The sequence below is a fragment of the Lupinus angustifolius genome, chromosome LG05, assembly GCF_001865875.1.
Source record: "Lupinus angustifolius cultivar Tanjil chromosome LG05, LupAngTanjil_v1.0, whole genome shotgun sequence".
Taxonomy (NCBI): domain Eukaryota; kingdom Viridiplantae; phylum Streptophyta; class Magnoliopsida; order Fabales; family Fabaceae; genus Lupinus; species Lupinus angustifolius.
Genome location: NC_032013.1, coordinates 8,429,376 through 8,451,148, shown reverse-complemented (window position 1 = coordinate 8,451,148; position 21,773 = coordinate 8,429,376). Strand labels below are relative to the sequence as shown.

The 21,773-nt window shown below is 34.1% G+C and overlaps 2 protein-coding genes across 5 annotated transcripts in view; one reads left to right on the top strand and one right to left on the bottom strand.

Moving 5' to 3' along the window:
- Nucleotides 1-11,892, top strand: part of LOC109347637 (myosin-15-like) — a 39,690-nt gene extending 27,798 nt beyond the window's left edge. The window contains exons 31-39 of one of the 3 annotated variants that reach the window (XM_019587581.1): nucleotides 5,846-5,983; nucleotides 6,899-6,969; nucleotides 7,093-7,192; nucleotides 7,280-7,336; nucleotides 7,425-7,481; nucleotides 10,130-10,210; nucleotides 10,290-10,372; nucleotides 11,360-11,501; nucleotides 11,539-11,892. In XM_019587581.1, coding sequence (XP_019443126.1) covers nucleotides 5,846-5,983; nucleotides 6,899-6,969; nucleotides 7,093-7,192; nucleotides 7,280-7,336; nucleotides 7,425-7,481; nucleotides 10,130-10,210; nucleotides 10,290-10,372; nucleotides 11,360-11,483 — 711 coding nt within the window. In that variant the 3' untranslated portion in view covers nucleotides 11,484-11,501; nucleotides 11,539-11,892. Of the gene's footprint in view, nucleotides 1-5,845; nucleotides 5,984-6,898; nucleotides 6,970-7,092; nucleotides 7,193-7,279; nucleotides 7,337-7,424; nucleotides 7,482-10,129; nucleotides 10,211-10,289; nucleotides 10,373-11,359 lie in introns of those variants that run through there. The other 2 variants (XM_019587582.1, XR_002107628.1) reach the window with 2 other exon arrangements.
- LOC109347636 (fatty-acid-binding protein 2-like) lies at nucleotides 15,769-20,588 on the bottom strand. Of its 2 annotated transcripts, XM_019587578.1 has the most exons (11): nucleotides 20,504-20,588; nucleotides 19,743-20,254; nucleotides 18,737-18,959; nucleotides 18,255-18,330; nucleotides 18,039-18,141; nucleotides 17,689-17,757; nucleotides 17,117-17,153; nucleotides 16,958-17,032; nucleotides 16,813-16,864; nucleotides 16,592-16,636; nucleotides 15,769-16,295 (listed from the first exon to the last, which is right to left on the bottom strand). In XM_019587578.1, the coding sequence occupies exons 2-11, from the start codon at nucleotides 20,210-20,212 to the stop codon at nucleotides 16,198-16,200; spliced, it is 1,248 nt and encodes a 415-aa protein (XP_019443123.1). In that variant the 5' UTR covers nucleotides 20,213-20,254; nucleotides 20,504-20,588; the 3' UTR covers nucleotides 15,769-16,197. The 2 variants fall into 2 exon arrangements, with proteins under 2 accessions (XP_019443123.1, XP_019443124.1); XM_019587579.1 differs by lacking the exon at nucleotides 20,504-20,588 and having other exon boundaries at nucleotides 19,743-20,279.

Sequence of the window (21,773 nt, the reverse complement as noted above, 5' to 3'; positions counted from 1 at the left end):
ATCTTATTGGCTATAAATGTAAATGGTTGATTTCCTATTATTAGTTATATAAATTAGGAAATCATATATTCACATATTCATTGTATTTATTTAGGTTTCCTAATATTCAGACTACGAAATAGGAAATGCAATAATCATGTAATTATTAGTTGTAAATGGGGAAGATTCCCATTAAAGAATGATGTACTATATATATGAGGGAGGAATAAGAGAAAAAGGCATCAAGCCAATTTTGTGATAGTTTTCACAATCTGAATTTTTTTTGTTAACAACAAAATTAAATACAGCAATTTTGATGCGGTGATGTGATTTTGGAATGCTTGTGGAAAGTTGAATTAGTCTATCAATTCGAAACAAAATAAATTGATAGTTCTTTCCCTAATTAATTCACACGAATTGCCAACCATTCACAACTGAAATCATATGAAATTGAATTAGTAAGCCCTCAATTCGAAACTGAATTTTCCAATTTACCTTGGAATGCTTCCTCTTCTCTCCTAGTGCAATTCAGCAATTTCCAACATCCAAACCTTAGCATTCAGATTCTGACTTCGTCCTCTCCGTGTCACAACTCAATCGTTTTCTTCTTCGCACAAACCCTAGCCTCACGAATTTGCTTGTGTCATCTCTATCTTGTGTCTTCTCTATGTCGCAAAAATCAGATTTCTGTTTCCTCTTCAATCAATTTCTATTTCTGCGATTTCCCGTATTATTCCTCCACAGGTGCGATTCGTAACCCTAGCAGCAGAATTGGTGGATCTCACTTCCCTCAGGCACCAAGATTGGTGCTCTGATACCAGTGTTAGAACTGGTATCAAATCAGAATGTGGAAACAAAAAATAGAAGAAGAATAGATGCAAGATCAATGTGATCTTGATCCGTAAATTGTGCTATTGCTGAAAATGTGTATACAATGATGAAGAACTCCTTCCACAAGAGAGTAACTTCCTTAACTGATTTCCTAAATCAGTTCCTAATTACAACTTCTCCAAAAACTACTCTTACAAGCTTTCCCTCCTCTATTTATACAACTAATACACTAATCTAACTAACTAGTAAGGGTATTCTAGGAATTCCCTCTTTATTTAATTCAAACAACTCCTAACAACAAACCTCTTTTCTACTACCCTATGCCTACCCTATCACAATTTTGTTTTGTTGGTGCTATGAGGGGTTTATTAGAGATGTAGCATAGTTCACTAGTCAGTAATAGAGGTAGTTTAGTTGTGTTAGCTGTCACCTATTCTATAAATACCTATCTTCTATTCAATTGATATGATGACTCATAATTCAATATAAAAAAACAGTTTTTAGCTCTCTCTGTCTCTCTCTCTTCTCCTCTCTCTACATGGTAACAGTTTTTTTGCCTGGTCTGGGACCTCTGCTCTTGTATCTTCCGTTTCTAACAATGAAATTGACCAAGAACAATTTCTGGTTCGGTGACACTTCATGGATGCGATTCTTATGCCTAATCAAGCCTCTAGATTTGTTCGTGGCACTAAGATTCCCCCACAGTTTCTCAGCAATGATGGTCGTCTTATCAATAATGTGAACCCGTCTTACTTTTTGTGGGAGGAACAAGGTAAAGCAATTTTTTCTTGGGTCCTAAATTTTATGAACCTTCAACCTCATGTTGTTTGTTGCTATCACTCATGGCAGTTATGGCGCCTTTTGCAACTGTCAAACAAAAACGAAGGGACGTCATATTTGATCACACTTGTGTTCTATCTCTCAAGGTTCCGTCACCATTTTTGAATATTTAATGAGAATCTAATCCTTGTTGAATGTTAATTTGTAATGGTAATCCGTTTTCTCAAGCTGAACATATAGCATGTGATCACCTCAACTGAGAGTCAACCTGAACCTCCAAAGGTTCATTTTGTTGAATCTTTCTTACTCACCTTTGAAGTTCGTCCTTGGTTCCGTCGCATTCCAATTCTGTGTTACCATATACTGACTTCAATGTTAATGAAGTATGTTAGTTCTTCTGTTAGCCTTTTTAGGAGCCCTTGTCTGCTGTCAAGAGGATTCTCAAATATCTTCAGTGAACTCCATCATTTGGTTTTGTTCTAAAATTTACTTCTGCTTCAGTTCCTTTGCCTCACATGTTTTTGTGATGTTGATTGGGTTTTAGTTCCTTGGGCCTAATCTTATCACTTTGTGGTCTAAAAAACAGAATACCATCTCTAGGTTCAGCACTGAGGTCATGGTAGTTAAAATCGCGTGCCGGCACGTGAGATCGGACGTTTTTACGTGTTCCAGCGGCGCAATCGTGCTCGATCCCATTAACGTGTTCCAGTGAAGGTGAAATCGTGAAATCGCCGTGTAAGATCGTGAACGCGCTTCCACCGTTCCTAGGTGCGGAGGTTCAAAGTTTTGGGCCTCAACCCGTTTCTTGACCCAGTTTGTAAAAAAACCCTAATTTCCTAAATTAAAGAATCATTTCAGACTTTGTAAAAATATTAGAAAACGTACACAGAGTGAAGGTAAGATCTTATTCTTCTTAGAAAACCCTCTTCTTTCTCTTCTTCTCCCTTTCGTTTCTCTCTCTTCTGTTTTATTTTTCCTCTTCTTCTGCTAATAGTGTATCAATATATATAAGTGGCGTGAATGTTTATGTTATTATATGTTAGTTTAGTTTAGGTAATATAATTATTTATATATATATATTATATATTTATATATATGTATAGTGATATATATATATTATATATATAGTTTAGGTAATATATTATATATATATATATATATATATATTATATACACACTGTTTTTTATTTATATATACTATTTATATATTTGTTTTATGTTATTTTTTGTACGGTGTCTATTTTGTGTCCATTGTTGTATTGACTATTATTGCTTGTACAGTGACTATTTTGTGTCTATTGTTGTACTGTCTATAATGTATTTGGATTTGGAATTGCTTTAAGATAGGTTTGGAATTATGTTTCTAGCAAACAACGTTTAGATTTCGATTTACGTCCAAGGTAGTCAAAATCGAGATTCTATTTAGGATCGGGAGGGGGCCAAAAATCGTAAATGTAGGATCGTAACACGACTCGTAAGATCTTACTTACTAATAGAGATGTATGCAAATAAATTCATATATATCTAAATTAGTAGACGTAAATCGAAATCCAAACGTTGTTTGCTAGAAACATAACCTATCTCAAAGCATAGATTTGATAAAAACATAATTCCAAATCCAAATACATTATAGACAGTATAACAATAGACACAAAATAGTCACTGTACAAACAATAATAGTCAATACAACAATAGACACAAAATAGACACTGTACAAAAAATAACATAAAACAAATATATAAATAGTATATATAAATAAAAAACAGTGTGTATAATATATATATATATATAAGATAAATAATATATATATAAATAATATATAAATAATTATATTACCTAACCTAAACTAACATATAATAACATAAACATCACGCCACTTATATATATTGATACACAAAAGAGAAGAGGAAAAATAAAACAGAAGAGAGAGAAACGAAAGGGAGAAGAAGAGAAAGAAAGAGAAAGAAGAGGGTTTTCTAAGAAGAAGAAGATCTTACCTTCACTGTGTACGTTTTCTAATATTTTTTAATTTACTTCCCCACTTCTACCCTTCAAAGTCTGAAATGATTCTTTAATTTAGGAAATTAGGGCTTTTTTACAAACCGGGTCAAGAAACGGGTTGAGGCCCAAAACTTTGAACCTCCGCACCTAGGAATGGTGGAAGCACCTAGGAACGGTGGAAGCGCCGATTCCACGATCTTACATGGCGATTTCACCTTCACTGGAACACGTTAATGGGATCGAGCACGTTTGCGCCGCCGGAACACGTAAAAACGTCCGATCTCAAGTGCCGGCATGCGATTTTAACTACCATGTTTACGTCTACTACTTTATATATATATGAAATTATTTGCGTACATCTCGATTAGTAAGTAGGATCTTACGAGTCGTGTTACGATCCTACATTTACGATCTTTGGCCCCCTGCCGATCCTAAATAGAATCTCGATTTTGACTATCTTGACTGAGGTAGAATACAGAAGCTTGCTTTAGCCTCTCAAGAATTACCTTTGGTTGAATCTGTAGAACTCCTATTCTCCTATGTGATAACCTTAACATTGTTGCAATGGCTCACAATTTTGTTATTCACAACACGACTAAACATATAAAGCTTGACCTTTTCTTTGTCAGAGACAGATTTCTGGCCAAGACTCTTCAAGCCAAGCATATCTCTTCTGAACTTCAGGCTGTAGACATTTTGACCAAACCTCTATCATCTACCAAGTAGTGTTCAGAAAACATCTTAATGTTCTGGGGTACCCTCAACTTCCGGGGGTATATTAGAGATTTTGAATAGTTCAGTAGTCAGGTAGTTTAGTTGTGTTATTGACAATTGCACACATGACGTAAAGATTCTTTCACAATTCAATACAACAGAAAATAGTTTTTCTTTACAGGGTGAATGAAACAAAGCAAGTATATTGTATCTATAGATGGCAAAACGGGCAATGCCGTGGGTGTGCATGCTTAGCCCGCATTTTTTGAGAGCATATAAATTTTGCCTATTTGCTTGTTTCGCCTGCCAAGCCCGCGGGCATCCCCAAGCATAATTTAAGAAAAAAATGAGAAAATTTCAGATAAGTTATGATGTAATGTGATTTTTAATCAATAAAAGAATTGTAATATAATGTGATTTGTTCAACTTTGTATAAAATATCAAAGTTTTTGTTAATTTTTTATTTTCAACTACTTTATTTATTATATGAATTTTTTTATTTTTTAAATTATTCAACAATGTCAGTGGGCCGCCCTTAACTCGTTTTAAAATGGGCGGCATATTGTATTTTGTATGTAAAGCTAATGCGGGCATGTTCGCACCTGCTTAAAATTTTGCGGTCACAGGCAAAATGGGTCGGGTAGCCCGTCTTGCCATCTCTAATTGTATCCTTTTTGGTACTACGACAGGTATCCCCTCACTCTATGGGTAAGGCATTAATTCCTTTCAGTATGTGTGACTGCCACTCCAACAAGTGTCACTTCCGTGAATTGAAATTGACCTTTTGGTTTTTCTGAATCAGTTTTCATCACTTTATTTTTTGCTTCGTGCATTTTAGTAGGATCAGTGTACTTTCAATCAATTTCGTCCATTTAACACATTTGTCTGTTGCATGGGGCAGCTAAGGACTAGAGTTTGTTGAGAAATGTAAAGAAATAGTTATGTCTGTGGTTGAAAAGTTGTTTTAATTGTCTGTACACTTTAAAGCGCGTGCATACCACAAACCTATTTTTTTAATATATATTAAATTTAAGAAAGAAATAACGATTTTTTTATGTGTGTGTGTGATGGTGGGAACTTGGAAAGGTCAGATTACTGAAAGAGATAGTTTGTAAAGAATAAAAAAACTAGGGGATGTTGTGAGGGAGAGAGGAAGGCCTGTGTTGTAACTGGAGTTGAGGTTTTCCTCCCTCCATTAGGAACCCTGTCCATCTGTTTCTTTAGCGACAATAGTAATATACACATTCAGTTGCTCCTGCTCTTGAGATTGTGTTCTTTCATGACTGCCATGTTTTTTCCACAGCAATATCAGAACTCGTACTCTCTTACCTATATATTATAAATATCTCGCACTTGTAGATAACAAATTTTCATGTTTCCTCCTTTTCGCTTCAAGAAGTCCTTTTCTATTATTAAAAAATTGACCCTGCAGTCTTGCACTATTTATTTATATATGGCTAGTGAAAAATTATATTTGAATGTCTGTCTTTGTCATTATCTTTTTAATTTACATTTTACTCTTGGATGGCACACTGGATAGGCACCTAAAACAGGACTATTGCATGGTGGAAAATCGTCTAGATCTCCTGGTGGACTTCCTCAACAATCACCTGGTGGCCAATGGGACAAAATTGTCAACTTTTTGGAGTCACTCATGGTCCAACTACGTGCAAATCATGTACATCCTATATTTTTCAGTGGTTTCTTTGTTACTGAGATTGGTCTGTTCATTGTATTTTTTGTCATGTTTCATTGTAATCATGTGTACTGCATTCATATACAGGGTGTTTATTAACTTAAAATTGTTGTGCACAGTTCATGTTGTCTTGAAGCATTTCTTTCCACCTTTTCTATCTTTGTTCTGTTCTGTACTCCATAAATAGTAGTCTGATAAAACCCAACCCATGTGGATATTAACTTTTGCACCCAAGATATTGTATAATGTTCTTTTGACTGGTACTGGGGCCAAACTTGACAGATGGTACACATTTATATTCCTATATTGAATGCTTTCCATACCATTGTCAATGATTGGAATTAATCAGTTGTAAGACGCAAGCATAATTACAGATATACATTTGAGGCATATTTTTTATTCATTTTTCCTTGTTCCTTTTATGTTACAGATATGTTTCTACTGCCTGTTTGTTTTCTTATTTTGTACATGATTTATGATAAAGTATTATGGTGTTGTTTGATCCATGTTGTGAACGTCATCTAATGTGATAAAGGTTTGGTTGTTGCTATTGTATTTTGAAAATTAGGATATCCATAATTTGATTTTTTTCTTTGCAATTTGCTTTCATGTTTTTCTGTCCCAATTCCACATTTGACTGTCCGTTTCCACCTGGTCTACTTATGAGGTGCATCGTCATTTTTCACACATCTGTTTAGTAGGAATTTCTAAAGTGACATGGGACTATAAGCTCTATCCTTTAAGTCAATGACTTCCATCAGTGAAGTATAAAAAGTACATTTTTTTCTGGAGTACAAATAAATGTTAACAATTATGGTTTAGCTTCTTTTGTCAACAAGTTTGACCATTCACTTTGACATTCTGTTTCTCCGTCTTATCTAAAACTTTTATTGTTAGGTGCCATCCTTCTTCATACGTAAGCTAGTTACCCAAGTTTATTCATTCATTAATATCACACTCTTTAACAGGTAAAAACAAATATTTAACATGAAATATTTCTGCAGCCTCAAATCTCTTATTGCTTTGTTAGTCTTTTTCTTGTTAAGTTTGTATTGTTATATTCTTTTAATCTTCCCACATCATTTTTGTAGTCTTCTCTTGCGGCGTGAATGTTGCACATTTTCGAATGGTGAATATGTGAAGTCTGGTCTTGCAGAACTTGAGAAATGGATAGCCAATGCTAAGGAGGAGGTAGACTGAGCTCGACAGCAACCTAATTCTACTTTGAGAAATTTGTATTATGGTATGAGTGTATGACTAAGTGCTTGTGTAATGTAGTATGCAGGAACATCCTGGCACGAGCTGAATTATATTAGACAAGCTGTTGGGTTCTTGGTATAAAGCATTGCCTTATTTTGGTTGTAATGCTATTGGTGTCAGATGGAACTGCTATCTCATGCTTTCCCTTGTTTGAATCATACAGGTAATACACCAGAAGAGAAAGAAATCTTTGGAAGAGATTCGGCAGGACCTTTGTCCGGTATGATTACCATATTAATGGGTTGCATTACAGTGTCATTTCTATCACACACTGGACATATTATTTTCACTTAAATTGTTAGGTGAAGACACATGAATTGTTCAATACATCTATCGTGCCTCCTCATGCTTGGACCCTTTGAATTTCAGCATGGACAATGCACAACCGTACCTACCTTGTGCTGAAATTCTACATTTTATATAAGAATGAAGGCGGCAAAGATTAAACTTTAGATCACCTGGTCATAAAGACTTCAACCTAATTTTTTTAATTACAGTCACAATAACCATGGGACATGGATGTTGGGTTCTAGTTGTTTCCAACTGATTTAATGTCAGTGCCACTCCTGTCTTGGGAGTTGTGGCGAAGTTTGATAGTAGAAAACCTATATATGGATGGCAGCATGATAGAACAGTGGAAATCAGATAACTGGTTTGTTAAATTTCTGCTTAAACTGCCAGGCTTGTTACCAGTATTGACATGGTAGTAGGGCTAGTGATGGATGTTTTTACAGAGATCACATGAGAGAAATTAATAAAGAAATAACAACTTCGGCTCCAGAGACCAGGCAGCAAGGAAAGTAAAGAAAGAATTAACAAGGATAGTGCAGCCACTTTGAGGGGTTGCTTCCTCACACTCTCTACTTGCTTGTTTTTTGACTTCGTCCATTTCCAATTAATTTCCTCTCTTTTCCCGATGATAATTCACAATTACCTATCTTGACTTCAATCCCTTGGTCTCTACTTGCTAAATAGGAATCGTAATTATTTGTATGATTTTTATTTAATCAAAGCAATTAATTGCTTTTTAACTAAATTTCCTTAATATGTATGAAATTAGTTAAGTTTGTCTATAAAGGAGATGGGAGGGAGTATAGACGGAGAATATTGCCTACTTTCATAAAATAATGGTAAAAAAATAAGGCAATTTTTTTATGTGGTGATAGGCAATTAGGCATGTTAGTTAAAATCGTGATCCCGCTCATGGGATCACACTATTTTACGTGCTTCAAGAGCTAGCCCGTGCTCAATCTCACTCATCATGGTGGAGTGTAGGATCAATGGAATCGACAAGCGTGCCAATTCCATATTTGGCCCGTTTTGGTCTGCGACGTAGGTTTATTAATATCTAGACACATGTGCCGCTCCTTTCTCATTTGTCCTCTATCAATCCAGCTCTCCTTTCTCTCTTTTCTCTGCTCTCTCTCTCTCCACTTTCCATTTATCCACCTGGGTTTAGCTTCATTTATTTTCTATCTATTCTGTTGCAAAATGGGCAAAATGAAGGAGACTGCTTACTGATGCTATTAGAATTTTGGTCAAGTTGTTTAAAAGAGTGGAGCGGGTCAGACCCATTTCTATCTGTTTGTTTAAGGAGGCATGTTTGTTTATAAGTATCTAATCCTTATTTCTTTCTTTTATGAACTAAGTGTTTTTTAAATATAAAAGTATGTAATCTCTAAATTATTGAATTGACCATAGAACTATACTTAACATATAATTACCTAAAAGAAAAATAATACTGAAACAAGTGAAACTTTTTAAATTCTCTATTTTGGATACTATTTATCTATTTAAAATCTTGATCTCTAGTAATATATATATATATGTGTGTGTGTGTGTGTGAGTTTCTCTACATATATATTGATAAGTAAGATTTTATGAGTCATGTTTTGATCTTACGTTTATGATCTTTAACTCCTCTTCTGATCCTAAGTAAAATCTCGATTTTAACTACCTTGGTGATAGGTCGGATCCAATACAGGTAGGTCACTGGCAGTGAGAGGTATGGTTATTGAGGGGTCGGTGGCTTGGGCGGTGCTAGAGGTGTAGGTAGGCTCAATGTTTAACATGGTAATGGCATGAGTGCTGTTTGGGTTATAATGGAGACGATTGGTTGGCTCTCCGGCAAGGTGATAGCCGGTTGGTGAGATGTGGAGATGATGTTAATATAACATGCAGTAGGATGAAGGTAGACCAGTGCTGGTCCTGATGTTTTGTAAGCCCTGTGCGAGGAAAAAATAAGAGCCCTTATTTATCATAAAAAAATGTAAAACTTATGCCCACGTGGCAGCATGTGGTTTTGAAGCTCAGAGAAAGGCAGTGCACTTGAGGGTGCAAAAGCATATGATGCTGGCAGTGTATCTGTGCTGGTTGGCCATAAATGGGGTGGCTATTTGTCTGGTCAGGGCACTGATGGAAAAACAGTGGTAGTTGCTTGGGAGAGATCCAAGTTTGTGATTAAGGTGCCTAAACACAATAGAACTAGAGGCAATGAAGGTGACTGCCATAATGAGGGTGGTTGCGGTAATGAAGGCAGGCTGGGGTTGATTGTTAAAGTGAAGTCTCCCAGATCAGTAGTTCTAATACTAGAATTACTGAGGAACTAATAATTTTTTATTTCTGAATAAATTCTGCACATGATCTGGTTACATTATCTAGATTAATAGTATTGATTACTTTTTTAGAATATATATCTGAAAATTAGCCAAACAACAATCTTCATTTTACCGCGTTTGTTATTCCTCCTTTACTTGTTTTATCTTACATGCCTGATTGTTTTGCAAGCATCCTCGGTGCAATATTATTTTGATATTCAATTTGCTACACATGAATTTGGAAAGAAGGTTAAGTGTACTTCTTTAACAGACATTAACGGTGAGACAAATCTATCGTATCAGTACTATGTACTGGGATGACAAGTATGGAACCCAAAGTGTGTCTAATGAGGCAAGTTGTGTTTTTATTTTATCTAAAATGATTGTATATGGTTGTTTCTTTAGAGTTCTGAACTATATAGGGTGAACAGGTAGTTGGTGAGATGAGGGAACTTGTGGGCAAGGACAATCAAAGTCTTGCTTCAAATTCTTTCTTGTTGGATGATGATCTAAGGTACACTGCTTTCTCTCAACCATGTTTCTTTTACTTGCGTGCAGTTTTAACATATGATTGCAGTCATTGCATAAAAAATAAAAAAAACATGATTGCTGGGTAAGTGAATATTAATGGATGTCCTTGCTTGCTTATGGCAATTACTGGACTTTTCTGGCCGGTTTTTATTTTTTATTGGAATTCTGATTCGTTTCCTAATTTTTAGAATTCTAATTATTATACCTCAAAGCAAGGTCGTTTATAAGTTAGTCCCCCCCCCCCCTTATTGTACTTGTATTTAATCTTATTATTTAATTATGAAATGAAGTTAAATCATGTGACTTAATTAAATCAAGTTGACTCAGCAAGGAAGGGTGATATTTATGAATAAATCATACCTCAAAGCTTGTGCATTTGCTGTATTTACTTTTTTTTTTTTGCTAAGCAAAATAATGTATTAAAGAGGTACAAGGGGCATTAACGCAATAAAAAGTGCGAGACAAAAGAACCAAGAACATCAGTTACAAGTCATATAGATACAAGATTTCGGTCAACGCACCATTGTGCAAAATTATAAGGATTAGCCTCAATACTAGAAGAAAACACAACCAACATCTAATCTGGATGAGATCCATAAAACTAGTATAACTAGCCTCCTTCTCCGAAAAGATAATCTCATTCCGCATGAGCCAAAGAGTCCAAATAGCTGCAAACCACAACATTCTCCATTATTTACTAACCTTTGCATTACTACAGTACAAATGGAGTCATGATGCTTTAATGAGTCCAAGCTATCATTCTGATAAGTAATTACTTAGTAACTATAATTTTCATTTCTGTTTTTTGTAATTGAGAATTCAGACCTATTGCCGATACTAAGTAGCAGCCAAAAATTTGTATCCATTTTTCATGATATTATGCATGGATCAGATATATCATGGCGAATTCTTCAGATATTATGTTTTTGTAGTATTGTGCATAGGTCTTAACCTTCAATTCTCAATGCAGCATTCCTTTCTCTGCTGAAGACATAGATATAGCAATTCCTGCTATAGATCATGATGATATTGATCTTCCACCATTCTTGTCCGAATATCCTTGTGCCCAGTTTCTTATATCACATCAAAAGTAATTGATCTACAATCTCATGATCATTCGATTTATGCCCAGCATTCTTGAAATTTTACATCAATATTTAGATGGCAATGACAATGGGAACTCAAGTTTCTGTTCAATTGGACAGCAATCCTGGATCTCATCAGCTTTATTGGTATCAATCAAAGTGGAACAGTGATTCTCTTGGTTGATTTGTAATTCCACCCATTATGTAGTGCAGCCATCAATTTGTACTTATACTAGAATAAATGACAATGTAAAGTTGTCATGTTGCTTCTATTTCCCATTCTCTTGGCCTTTTAGGTATATTAATCATTGGTCTTTAGCATTGTATTCTGTGTAGGTATAAAATTGTAACCAAAGCCTTGGCTTGGCTTCATTATTTAATGTATATACAAGGTTTATTGAATATCACCCTTGTGGGTTCCAAATAATTAGTTTAACCTTCCAGCAATGTGTTGGTGGACGTGTTTAAAAACATGAGGTGACATTCCAATAAATGTGATTTGTAAATCCATTTTCCTTTAGTACTTGACAATTGTTCATGCAAATGAAAGGTGAATGTAACTATGTATAAATCTTTACATCGATGTTACATAAATATTACACTCTAATTGGACATAGTGAGCTAAGTTTTTGTCGGTTCTAAAATTCTTTGACCATTAATCTTGCAATTACAATGTGACAGTTCTAGTCTTATAGAATTCAATTGCAGATAAAGTTGATATGAAATTAAAGTTTGCTTTTACCAAGAACTATCTCTGTTTTCATTGCATGGTTTGGCCGCAAATAACATGCTGGTTATTTTGAAAATTTTGAATAATGAGCCAAAGCCTAAAAATAAATTACATTAAATTCAATTAGAGACTTGTAAAATTAGCAAGGTACTTATCATCTTAGGAGGTGGATTATGTAATAAGATCACTGAAAGAAAACTATATTTGCTAGTGTATGCAATTTATTGCCTTCCTTTATCTGAAGGATCCTCTATTCTCTTAGCCATCCACGTGCACAACCTCGCAACAAACCCCCACATGCTGGAATAGAAGAGCATTAACAATAATCCTCACCTGAGATAGAGTGAGAGAAATCCAAAATTGATTTCGATTTGCATAATAGTTTTAATGTTCTCTAAGAGTCTGTTTGCGAGTTGAGTTTTTGAGGAAAAGAAAATACAAAGTGAATGTTTTTGAGGTATGAAATACACTTGTTAAATAAATCTAAAGTCTTCAATTTCTATTCATTCCTCTTCAAAATCCAATTTGCAATTACATTTTAAGCATCCATCCACTTGATTTGACTTGCATAAGTTATAAGTTAAGCCGTGCAAGACTACATTCCATAGTTGCATTACTCTAAGGTTGTTGGAATCGCGGGCTTCCTTGTTTCTCCAATGCCATACCATATAAAAGGTGCAACTTTTAACACCTTACCTTTTCGATTCACATTCTTGATGCCTATTGTTTTTAATGCAATTACTAAAACATTTTCATACTGTAAATAAGACACTCCCCATTTACATTACCACCAATCACACCCCTTTCACCACCATCGTCCACTCCACCTTAACCAGCTTCTTAAGTGAAGACGGTCAACAACAGTGGTGTTGGTGCAGTATGGAAGTGATTGCTGTGCAACATTGATCACATACAACCAAATAAATGATATATAATAAATAGAAGAGAACAAGCCAATAGAATTTGTTAATGTGGTTCGGTCAATTGTATTTACGTCTCCAAAAATATTGAGCGGCTATTAAAATATTATTAAAAAATAAGAATATAAATTCTCTAGCACACTTGTTGGGCTTGGGCCCATGTGATGTTTGTAATTAGTGTTTATAAATGGTGGAAGTTATAGTAAGAGAGTTGAATCTAATATATAACATTGATTTCTCTTATTCATCTAATGAGACAATTTGCGGCTACATACAATAATATATTTTAAGCATCCCAACAATTTTCATCTTCACTGAAATTAGCGAATATTCAAATCCTTGGAAAATCTACATAACAATCTTCACTTTAGTGAATATTCAGTTTCATATTGTTCAATCCCTAACTCTCTTTATCAACTCCACCATGAAAGAGCCTCCTCCTTTCATCATAAGTCATTCTGAGTATCCAATGAAACACGTTACCTAACTCTTCATTCATGAAAAGTCTTTGGATATTATAAAATATTTACACCAAAGTTCACCAACAACCATCTTATTCAATACTCATTCAAGTTGAACCATAAAGCTTCCTTGGAAAACCTCAACTGCTATCATCATTGTCTACTCCAACAATCATAGTTCAAAAGAACTATTATTTCACATAAATAGTATATCCACAAGACACATCTTACATCAATGTCAATAAATGTTCGTGTCAACCCTTGCATCTAAGTTAACAAGTCACACCATGCATCTCTACCAATACGTATATTACATGTTGTGTCCAAGTCAATACATGTGTTACACTCTATATCAATGTGAGTTAGTGTCCAGCATCCTCATGTAGTTTCACTAGCAATAAATATCTTCCCCATGGCGCTACATAATGTCATGACAGTTCACTACTCATAGAAAATCTTCCTATCTTTAAACAAGAGAGGCATATTCAATACATGTCTACATTTGAGTCTCTATGTCCACTTAAGTCCCTATCTCTACGTCGTTAGAAGCAATATATTATTAAGGAGTAAAGATTACAAGTTCTACCACATTTATGGACCTAAGGTCCATGAGGTGCTTATAATTAATGCAAATTATAACAAGGAATTTGAAGTTAATAGCCAGATTTCATACAATAATTTATTTCAAGCATCACAGCAGGCATAGCAAAGCAGAGGCAAACAACGACTAAGGCAGTTGCTAGTCAGGCTTCAACATCTTTGAGTGCAAATCCAATTTTTTGAAGGCCAAATCTGTTTTAAGGACCACCTCTTAGGTCCCGGTGGTGGCAACTCAATGTCTAGCCAGGACATTATACAGAAATTGTATTCATTATAGTCTCGAAATCTACATGATTTTTCTATTATTTCTTTTAGAAAACCAACTTCCCAGGGCTTCAAAAGATGAATATGTAGAGCCGAGCAGTAGAATTAGGATGATCTACTAGGAGCTCTCTTTTATTCTTATTCTTTCTCTTCATTTTCTCTTAATGCACTGGGGGATTCTTATTCACTTTATCATGTTTAGAATTGGGTGTTATATAGTCACTGAAATGTTATTGTGAGGATGTGGATTTTGGTCTGTTATTCAGGTTGTTTTCCCCACATGTGACCATATTTTTTTAAGATATATATTCATAATAAAACGTTAAAGAAAAAGTGACATAAATTGTCTGCTGTGCCAAAGTTACATTATGAATGTTGTGCAAGGCAAAATGAACATTGTTGATGACGGTTTTTAGGTAGTTTAACTCCTTAGTTTTAAAATTAGAGGATGGTGAAATAGAGTGTTGGGAGGACATGATTTATGCCTGCAATGCAACGGGCACAGGCATGCCCGCAAAAGTTTAATAGACAAAATTACATGTCCTGCCTGTTTTAAAATGGGCATACAAGCGGCCCGCAACCATTTTCCTATTTGCACTAAAAAATAAAAATTGTAATTCAATACTAAAATGTAATGGATGTGAGTCAATGCTAAAAATTAATGAATTGAGTGAACACTAAAAGGAATGGAACGTGACAATGGGACTGGAAATAATTTCTATGGGACTATTGGGTGAGATGAAATTGGTGAATGAGGTTGGGCAGTTGGATTGAGCTTACAAAAAATTGTCCACATGATGCCCATGGGCAGCCCACTAATAAAGCGGGCAAGCAGACTAGCCAATATAAGCTAACTAGCAAACATATAATACCCTGTCCACATTTTTTGCAAGCAATACGAATCAGCCCACAAGCAATGCCCATATTGCCATCACTATTTACGATGATGAAATGACAATGAAAATTATAGGATATTAAAGTTAAAAAAAGGAAGAAAAAGAAACTAATTTTAACCGTTTTAAAAAAATAATGAGTCATGAATATTAAAGAATGAGGTTATAAAACTCAGCACCCATTCTAATTTGAGAAAATAGTATAGAACCTACGACCACATTCTGTTATTAATCTCAAGTTCTGGACACTTCCAAGAGTCTGTTCATGTTCCTTTCTGCTTTAATAATTCACATGAATCTCTCATCCATGTAACAACATTTTTCTTCTATGCAGCAATTTTCTCCATGTATTTAATTCCAACTCAAATCGTGGTGAAATTCTAAATTACAAACAACTTGGCACTAATCAAAAAATGTCGCATGAAATTATTGCTGATTGAAGGCTTATTCTTCAAAAAACTCATTCATCATAGCAGCTAGCATTGTCTGATTGGTGTTAGAGTAGCAACCATTACCAACTTTCTTGAGCAAAACAGACATACATATTCTTATCTGGCTATTTTTCCTTAATTATTCTGTAAAGTATTTATACATGTAAAAGGGATGGGAGCATCAAAATGAGGCATTCATCAATAGGAAAAAGAATTTTCTAAGGAAAGTCCAATTTAAACTACCCTAATGGCTTCTATGATTGTAAGAGAAAACCTTGAAAAGTATTGCTGAGGGGTGATCCTTAACACTGATATCAACTTCATGACGCCACTGTTTGCGCTATAATAAGTAAAGGGTATGTGCCACCCATGTCCAATTGTCCATTTCAAAAAGCAGAACAATTGAACAGAAAACGAAAGTGCTTCAACACTTCCGAATAATATTTGCAACGTTCCTGCCAATCTCTTCTTTTGTTTGCTCGGACACAGGGACATCACCAATGTACATGTCAAAGAAAGCCCCTGAAAGTTAAAATATCATAGCAGGAGTTCAGATTGATACTAGACAAAAAGTATGGTTAAAGTTTGGTACCCATGTCAGAATGAGACGGAAGAAAACATAAGGGTTTTGTTTTATATTTGGTGCATTTTATAAACAGAACAAGACATAAGATTAAAAAGTAGTACAATTTAGTTCCAGTAGAAGGGGGTGGAACCAAAGAGAACAAAACAGAACATCCCGCTCTGTTTGCGCACCAAACGCTGTCATAGAAACTGAATTTGGTAAAATGCAAGCAGATGAGTTTGATAGGACTTACTACATAAATCTTTGCTGTGGACACTTCCTATCTGATTGCCACCAACTGTACGGGCGAAACAAACACTTTCAGTTGTGAACACAATTTCTCAAAATAAGAATTAAGCATGCCTTCTGACATCAGAGGAAAAACAGACAAAATATGAGGCTTTTTCTCTCTGCCCTGAGATCGACAATATAACAGCTTACAAAATCAATTAAGTGATAGGAAATAGTACTCACTTTCTGTAATTAAATCTCCATCAACTGTTCGTCGGAACTTGATTACTGTTCCCTGCAACATTGCAATAAAGCTAATGTAACTCTAAAATCTTCATTAGTTTTGTTTTGGATAATAAAAATGAAAACATACTGATAGACTATTTACCAATGGTAATGGGATATCCTCTGAGAAGTAGGAACCGAATGCCGTAAGGCAATGAAAATCTGTGAATGGATTTGTCTGATCAAAAGTGGGGTGGGAGAAGTTAGAACTAATCCAGTGTAGAAACAACAAATATGATTTTCCAAGAGGAAGGTAGAGTACCTTAACTAATCTAGCTCGAAGTGATTTTTCAAAAGCACTGCAACAAAGGATACAAATGAGAAAAATAAAATCATAAATTAACCATTGCCGTGCAAATTTAATTTCATAATCACACATCTTTATTTTGAGGCTGAACTGGATACTGGTGCATCAAAAGACAAGACCTGCTCTTAACCATTGCTCTGAACTAGTGCATTAAAAGATAAGACAAAGTTGACATTATACAAAATTGAATGGTTTGGTTCCAAAAAGTTGCACCAAATAAACAAGTCAGCCAATTTACGTTATTAATCAAACATTGTTCAGCAAATGCTTAGAGGGAAAATCAATATTCACAGAATTGATAGTTCACGATGTGTACAACATCATCACAAATAAATAAAAAATTGACTTCAGAAACCTACTAAAATATTGTTTAAAGCTATATACAAGCACATTTAAGACCAACTACTTTGTTTATCGGATAGAAAAGGGGTAAACCACAACCAGAGGAGGATGAGATATCATCTTAAAAATAAAATTAAAAAAGCAAGCAAGCATGTGCAAAATTTAGAAGAGAAAATTTTACTTACTCTTTCACGCTGTTAATTTTCATGCCCTTGCAATTAACAACAAATTTGACAGTCATATTGATATCCTCCCTGCAACAGTAAAAAGGTTAAAGGTCCATCAAAATTAATACCATAACCATGAAGCCAACAAAATAACATCTGTAAGTTTGCAAATTGCAGAACTAGATATTATTTATTTTAGCAAAATGCTACCTAAGGACAAACATTGATTAGCTAGGCCTGGCCAGAATTCCACAAATTTCCCCATGTTATTTTTAATAATCAATGTATATTTAATTATCATTACCAAGAAGGGAGCCCATTCATTCCCCAAATAAATATGCATATAAAAAATCACAAGATTTTGAGACCTGAGAAGATCATGGTAGAAACCATGATGGCTGTTCAGTTCATCAGCAGAAATTGATGCATACTTGGGGCCCAGTTTCTCACAGAGCGAGTACGGATGAACATCTGTCAAATAAAGGTCAAAAGTGGCTGAATAAATGCTACAAAAAAGTACCAGTAATATATTTTTTCTTTTCAAATGAAAAGAAAAAAACATCTGAGTATTCAAGAAAACTTACAAAATCCAAAAGCATAGAGATTCAGCGACTTGATTTTGACTATTGTCATGGTTCGAGACCCTGTTCCAACCAGGACCTGAAGTAAATTTAATTAGTTTATATAAAAAGATAAATATGGACTCTCAAGCATTGCATATAGTAATAGGAAAATGGATGAACTTCAAATAGTATTGGAACTTCAAATAGATGGGAGCCTCGTGCATTGGCTATAGTTTTTTTACTACATATCATGCACACATGCATGGTGTTGAAGGAATTGAGAAATAATTTTTAGTATTATCTTCCAGCAAAATTCTAATAATCTCGCTCATCCTATCACCTAACCACTGTCATTTTTAGTAGCTACTAGCTAACTAAATTTCCAATCTTTACGTATTTCATAACCAGATTTAATCACTACACATGAATAAAACAAAAAACCTAGCAACATCATCATAACTAAAACTCATTCAGAAGGAAAAAAGTGTAAACCAAATATTAACCTCAGAGTTGAAACTGGAACTCTGGTTTCCAGGTGATACATTTTCTAGAACCACAGGAAACTCAATGCCGGTTTTAGGCTCCACTGCAGGTTTGGTCATATTCAACTCATGAATCGATAGCCGAGCACATCCTTGGCTTTCAACCTCCCTAGGTATTTGGTCAATGCTTCCATGCATTTGAACATCTGGATTCTGCAATGGGCCAGCTAGTAAATTTGACGACCTAGATAAAAAAGAGAAGAAAAAGAACAGTTATAAAAAAGGACTACCCAATGCACGATGCTCCCACATACTAAGGGTAACAAAACCATGATATAGAAAATCATAAACATAGAAAGACATCCAAATGAAGGATGAAAGGTCAAATTAGTCCCTTAAACATACATGGTCAATCAATCAATCAATCATATTAATCTCTCTGAATGGAAATTACTCCGAAGATCATGAATGTACAATTCATCATTCAAACTAGTCCCACACATATGTTAAGACATGGACATCACATTTAGTGACTAATTTTTCAATGACAAAATGAAAATTCAAAGACTTCAGAAATAATTTCCATCATCCAAATCCTAATACAGTCAGCCTAATCTTACTGGATCTAATTGTTTTGTCCGAGACTCTTTGTCTCCATAAGTCATATTGGATCTGACTAATCTAAATTCTAATCTAGTCGAACTAGGAAGACCTCATTTCCTAGCCGTGATTCAAATTGTGGACCACGTGACATGATGCGGTGGCCGCCGCAACCGCATCACACCATAATTGCGGTGTAACACCGAATTACAATTATGTGGCTGCATCGAATTCAAAAATATATATTTTTTATCACAAAAATAATTCGTACACAACTGCCACAGATATACAATGTTTATACAATGTTTGCAATCGCAGTAACCACAATCACGACCGCAATTTAAAACATTGGTTCCTAGTACTAATTTGATAATTTCTCTTCCAATTAATGATAATAAAAAACTAAAAACCGGTTCCTGAGACATACAAGTTCTGAATCGGTGGTACCAACGCGGCAGCAAGTGAAAGAACATGGAATGATTGAAACTTTTTAGCTTCTCTCCAAATCAACCTCATAGCAAAACTAGAAATCTTCCCCAAACTCAAAGCACGTGAAGAAGATTTCCTCTTTAATCTAAAAGGAAATCCAAAACCAGCTACATTAGGCTTAACCTTCACAGAACCCATAGTAGCAGTTCCAAATTGAGAACCATGATTCATAGAACCTGCTATGTCTTGAACCAAATTTGAACTAGAACAACTTGAGAACCATAATAACAAAGCACCAGCGAGTGTTGTCACGCGCTCAAACGCTTGTGGAATTGATAAACTTCCAGGAACGTAGAAGTTTCTAGAAGAATCGTTGTAATGCAATAAATTAGAACCAAAAATAAAGGAATTGAAAGGAAATAATATATCTGAATCTGAATCCATGAAAGATAACCAATAGTTATTCATCTTAGGAGAATTTTTGAAGTTATGTTGATTAATTTGAATAACCTGAAAGTGAAAAAAATAAAAAAGGTGAAAATTATGGTTACATTTTATTTTTATGTGAAGTTTGTGAGTGTAACTATGAAGATCAATGGAAATTTGATTAAACCTGATAAAATATGAAAAGGTGAAGTACAGAAAATAAAAGAATTTCGTAGGAGTAAAAAAATAAAAAAAGGAAATATAAAGAGGCAAAAAAGGTGGAAGAAATTGGTGTGTGAATTTAGTATTATTTTTTTAAGGAAAGGAATGAACCTGGAATGAAAGGGAAAGAATTTACTGCATGGGGGATTCTATGTGAATCGATTAGGGTTCGCTGACATAAAGGTTGGTATGTTTAGGGATGACATTCCTGTGTGAGGTAATTATATAAACAATTTTTAAAGTTTAATTATATATTTTAGATATGTTTCTAAAATAATTATTATATGATCTAAAAATTTGATTTAATTTTATATTGATTGTTGATTGCAAATATAATATTCACTTTTTATTCATGCTTATAAATCATCTATTTACTAGATAATAATAAAAAAAAACCTTTGTCACGTCGGTAAGGGATACACATCAATACTTTATTTAAAATTTTCTCACTAAGAGTTCTCTACCTCTTAATATAAAAATATACATAAGATGAAAAACTTTAAATTTAACATAATAACTCAGTATCTTTCACATTTGTTTTCTATTCTTCCATATTTTTCTCTCACATTTCATTATAAAGCATAGAATTTTCTCTCTATTTTTTCACTCCCTCATTTCATCACTTTTCTAATCTCCACCAATTTTCCCCCTTCTTGGTTCATATTCTTCTTCCATTTCATTTCAAAAGATTATTTTGTTAGTGGCCAAAGATGTATGTTACCATCCGAAAGTATTCTTTTTTTGTTGCTAGAATGTCTTATAGTTTCTATTTACTATATGACTAGCAAAGTACCCTTGCATTTGAACGTGGTAGTATTTACTATATAATTATAAATTCTTTATATACTCCTTAATTACATTATATATTTTATAATTGTTACGAATATTCAATATATATTCCTTAATTTAGTTGTTCTTTCTTATATGTCTTGGTTTATGTTGTTAATTGATTCTTTCCATTTTGTAACTGATTTGCAAATTTATATACTATTTCTGTAACTGATACAAAAATTGCAACTATCATACTTCTTCATTAGTTTTGAATCATATAATATAATTCTACCAATTTATATCCATAATGAGCATTGCTTAAAATTTGGAAATCATAATCAATTTAAATAAAATATAATTCAAATCAGTTGGTTATCACAATCAAAATTCATTAGTTATATTTCTCCAAATTTATCTTTATAATGAGGAAGACCTAAAATTTGGAAACCATAAATAATTTAAATAAAATATAAATCAAATAAAAATAAAAACATTATTGGTCTCCGTATATGAGAATGTCAAAAAATCCATGAGCAAAGAACAAATATATTATATTATATCATTGACAGTGTAAATAATACAAATTTCTAAGCAAACAATAAAATAAGAT